At 38.4% G+C, this 4,029-nt stretch overlaps 1 protein-coding gene across 1 annotated transcript; it reads right to left on the reverse strand.

Annotated features, from left to right (window-relative positions):
* Window positions 1–642: 642 nt before the first annotated feature.
* LOC134943549 (uncharacterized) lies at window positions 643–3,609 on the reverse strand. Its single transcript, XM_063932329.1, has 5 exons — window positions 3,497–3,609; window positions 3,083–3,250; window positions 2,835–2,978; window positions 2,587–2,730; window positions 643–2,482 (listed from the first exon to the last, which is right to left on the reverse strand). Exons 2-5 carry the CDS (start codon window positions 3,237–3,239, stop codon window positions 1,275–1,277), a joined length of 1,653 nt encoding a protein of 550 aa, XP_063788399.1. The 5' UTR covers window positions 3,240–3,250; window positions 3,497–3,609; the 3' UTR covers window positions 643–1,274.
* Window positions 3,610–4,029: the final 420 nt, after the last annotated feature.

Below are 4,029 nucleotides of genomic sequence, written 5' to 3' on the forward strand. Positions count from 1 at the left end.
ATCGACAAAATACCCTACACAACGAACACCTTAAAGCTGTCACACCATCGTCAATACAATCCGGCCTGTGACAAGCCTTACAAAAGAAAAGACAATCGTGATTATTTTTATGATGGTAAGCGCTATGACAACGGATGCAATAATATCGGGCTCCAAGAAACGCTTTGATATCGAGTATCCCATAAAAGTGACAATCGTGATATAGCACAAACAGCGTGTCTTTGTAACGACTGTCCGTACTGTAGTATTTCCAATCATTTTGACTATAATAGAGGAGATTGATTGAGACATTTAAATAATTTTCAAAAATTGCAACATCGCTAAAGCTGACCGCTTTATCAAGCGGCAGATTCAAAGCTTTATGTAGTTGGATCGCTCTCTCCTGTATTACATGGTCATCGGCATTGTTACCTTTATCCAGAAGTTTACAGACGCTAGCTGCCAAACACAGGTTATTACCTATGCTTCTGTAGTCATAGAGGTATCTCTTTCTCTTATTTATTATTAAACTTTGGGGCAGGCGTTGTAAACTACGCCCAGTCAAGCCAGACCCTGATCTGTTTCTAAAAATACTGATCACAAATCTTAAACCTGTGGATAATAAGAATTCAGCGTTACTTTGAAGCGTGTTTGTAATCTGATTCAAAAAACTGGCAGCGTCTAATGTTTCTTGCGGCTTACGATGCGAATAGATGGCATTGTGTAACCCACCCCCCTCCAATCTAAGCTGAACGCGGTCGGCCGGATCCACACCCGCAAGGACACCATCGAGCATGGCCTGTATAGCCGTATGAATGGCTCGAACCCCCTCTACAAATGATGTAACCCTGTCCAAATTAACAAACCGATAGTGACTGTGGTACTCAACGGCTCTGAAATGCGGTCGTTGTCGTTCATAACTGTTAATTGCCTCTAAGTATACATGTTGCCGACCTTCGTCATTACCGGGTGACTCAACACCGTCTGCATCATCATATATGGGGCTTGCATTGCGCTCAATATTGTCAGCCTGTGATTCGTCATTCGGTAATGCTTGGGGTGGCGATTGATCTATATCTACATACATTGCACTCTGCGTACCGCCTACCACATGTTCCCTGTGCCGCTTGCGCTTTCTCAATCTGGTTAATGTTGTTACAGCCTGTTTCACCTTTGCGCGTCGGAATAACTGTGAGATCTTGTATGTTAAACAAGGTTTAATTCGTGGTTTTTTTTTTTTTTTTACAGGCATTTAAATTTAAAACACGTTTCAAACCATTGCCTAGCATGACTAGTCACGGATCAGTTTCATTTATTTCTGCAAAATGATGCATGTTGGCTTTAATAAATTCAGTTGTCTTAACCGACCGATCTATGTATTTTGACATGACATTCATATACGTCTCAACAACTTCTTTAACAATGTCTTGTTTACATTTACTACCGTGGCACACACCTTTAATGTGTTTTAACAAGTATCCGGCTTTTACACCCATGTTCTCAACATCTTCACGTATCTTACCCAACAACGCGTAAAATTGTATTTCAGCGTCTTGGCCTAATTGTTCTGAATTTTGACATTCATCAACTATGTCGGGAACTAGCCCTCGCGCCGGTACACAAGCATCAGCCGATGCGTGTACCAGGGCTGTCGTTGTAAAAATATTGGGCATTGATGTTACACAATCAACCGTTGTAGTATCACCAGGTATTCCTGCAACGGCTGATAATACTTCATCAGAACTATTCTGCGGATCTTGTGTCGTTGACTCTACACAGTTTGTAATAAGCTCTTGCCCATTTATGTCATCAATATCTGATATCACAGGATTGCCAGCTATGTGTCTTGTTTCTGTTTCAGAGCAATCCTGTGTATCGGTAATAGTAATGACATCGGCTTGCGACATTTGCTTAACATTACTTCTTGAGTCAATATTTGATAACAAACCAATGCCTGCTATGTGCCTTGTTTCTGTTTCAGAACAAACCTGTGTATCTGGAATTGTGATTACAGCGGATTGCGACAATTGCTTAACATTACTTCTTGAGAGACGCGATGCCCTCTTAACCTTTACAGTCTTTGTATTACCAGCGACATCCCGGTCTGCAGTGTTAAACGCTGTGTGTTTTGATGTTACAGCAACATCATTACTTACGCATGATACAGTTTGTAACGCGATCCTTCTCCGTTGTGGCTTATCATTTTCGGAATACGACAATTTTCTTTTCAGATCTGTAAATGTTGAATTATGACTTCTCTCATTCGTTCTTGGTCGAGCTGGCTTTCGTTTGTTCGGGACGATACAGCCGTTATGCACAGCCATAACTGATGACCTAGCAACGCCCTTATGTACAATTGCCGGCGTTACGAATTGATGGTTCTCCGCTTCAGCGGCGGTTGTGCGTTTTGATATTTTCCCGCTTGTACTAGGCCTGTGTATCTGCGCGCATGTATCACTGACTGTTGGTATCAAAGGAGCATAGCGTCTTGCTACAGCGTCATCTGTAATACATATATTATAAAATAAATATAAACGACTCTGCATGTAAATCAGTATTTAAATCACCGCATAACAATATACCATATAACAGTGTTTGATTACACACCTGCTGCTGCGAATTGATGGCTTTCCGTTTCAGCGGTGGTTGTGCGTTTTGATATTTTCCCGCTTGTACTAGGCCTGTGTATCTGCGCGCATGTATCACTGACTGTTGGTATCAAAGGAGCATAGCGTCTTGCTACAGCGTCATCTGTAATACATATATTATAAAATAAATATAAACGACTCTGCATGTAAATCAGTATTTAAATCACCGCATAACAATATACCATATAACAGTGTTTGATTACACACCTGCTGCTGCGAATTGATGGCTTTCCGTTTCAGCGGCGGTTGTGCGTTTTGATATTTTCCCGCTTGTACTAAGACGGTGTATTTGCGCTACTGTATCACTGCATGTTGGTATCGTCGGTGCATAGCGCATTGCTACAGCATCATCTGTAATACATATATTATAAAATAAATATAAACGCATCTGCCTGTAAATCAGTATTTAAATAACCGCATAACAATATACCATATAACAGTGTTTGATTACACACCTGCTTTATATTCGAATGTTTTAGCACGACCCCCTGTAGCGTGTGGGAAAAACGGTTGCTCATCAACAACATTGCTGTTCTGTATAGAGGTGTTGTGACAATAATCAGGTTTGTTCAATATATCCCGTAGAATACCATCAGCCGTCGCATCATCCATTTTTGTGGCATCTTTAGCCGGTGAAAAAATGAAAAAAATAAATATTACATACGGTATAAAATTAGAATAACATGAAAAAGCGATTCATTACTGAGAATATAAAGTGTGTACAGTTGACAACAAATCAGCACAACTGTACAAGGTTTATTTTTAATTCTTTAGCCGTGGAAAAATAAATAAATAAAAAAAAAATAAAAAATAAAAAAAAAATAAAATAAAATAAAATAAAAAATAAATAAAGATATCATGTTACTCACAATCTGGCGCCAATTCCAAAATATTATTAAAATCCGGTATAGCGCTGAAGTCTAAGCCAAAGGGACTATCAACAGACAAATCGAAATTCTCTGTATTTGTGATCACTGTCAAATCGGGGGAAATAAAAATGAGAAAATAATAATTATTTAATAATTACTATTTAATAATTACTTATCAATGTATCCAGACTGTTGTACGTTCATACTATTTAATCTTTTAAAAATGAACAAATTGTAGACCTTGACTATAATTTCATACTATTTAAACTTGAAATATAAATAAAAACGCGTCAATGTCATTTATAGACATAGCTTACTTTGAGAGGTTTGATAACTTGGCAAAGCATCATCATCATCATCAGAAGAATAAGATCTGTTTTTGCTGTTGATGTTCTGCATTGTCTGTCTCTGAACCAATAATGAAAATGAGAGACGGTTAATATCTATCAAACGAATTAGTTGAAATAATGTGTTGGCGCATTCCCAAAATGAACCACTAGATGTCGCTATTACCACATATTTAAATAACATTC

The sequence above is a fragment of the Pseudophryne corroboree genome, chromosome 7 (assembly GCF_028390025.1).
Source record: "Pseudophryne corroboree isolate aPseCor3 chromosome 7, aPseCor3.hap2, whole genome shotgun sequence".
Taxonomy (NCBI): domain Eukaryota; kingdom Metazoa; phylum Chordata; class Amphibia; order Anura; family Myobatrachidae; genus Pseudophryne; species Pseudophryne corroboree.

Coding starts and splice junctions, on each gene's coding strand:
- LOC134943549 (XM_063932329.1), bottom strand. CDS start 3,239: ATGGATGATGCGACGGCTGATGGTATTCTACGGGATATATTGAACAAA. Junction 2,731..2,834: donor CCATCAATTCGCAGCAGCAG/GTGTGTAATCAA, acceptor TATGTATTACAG/ATGACGCTGTAGCAAGACGC. Junction 2,483..2,586: donor CCATCAATTCGCAGCAGCAG/GTGTGTAATCAA, acceptor TATGTATTACAG/ATGACGCTGTAGCAAGACGC.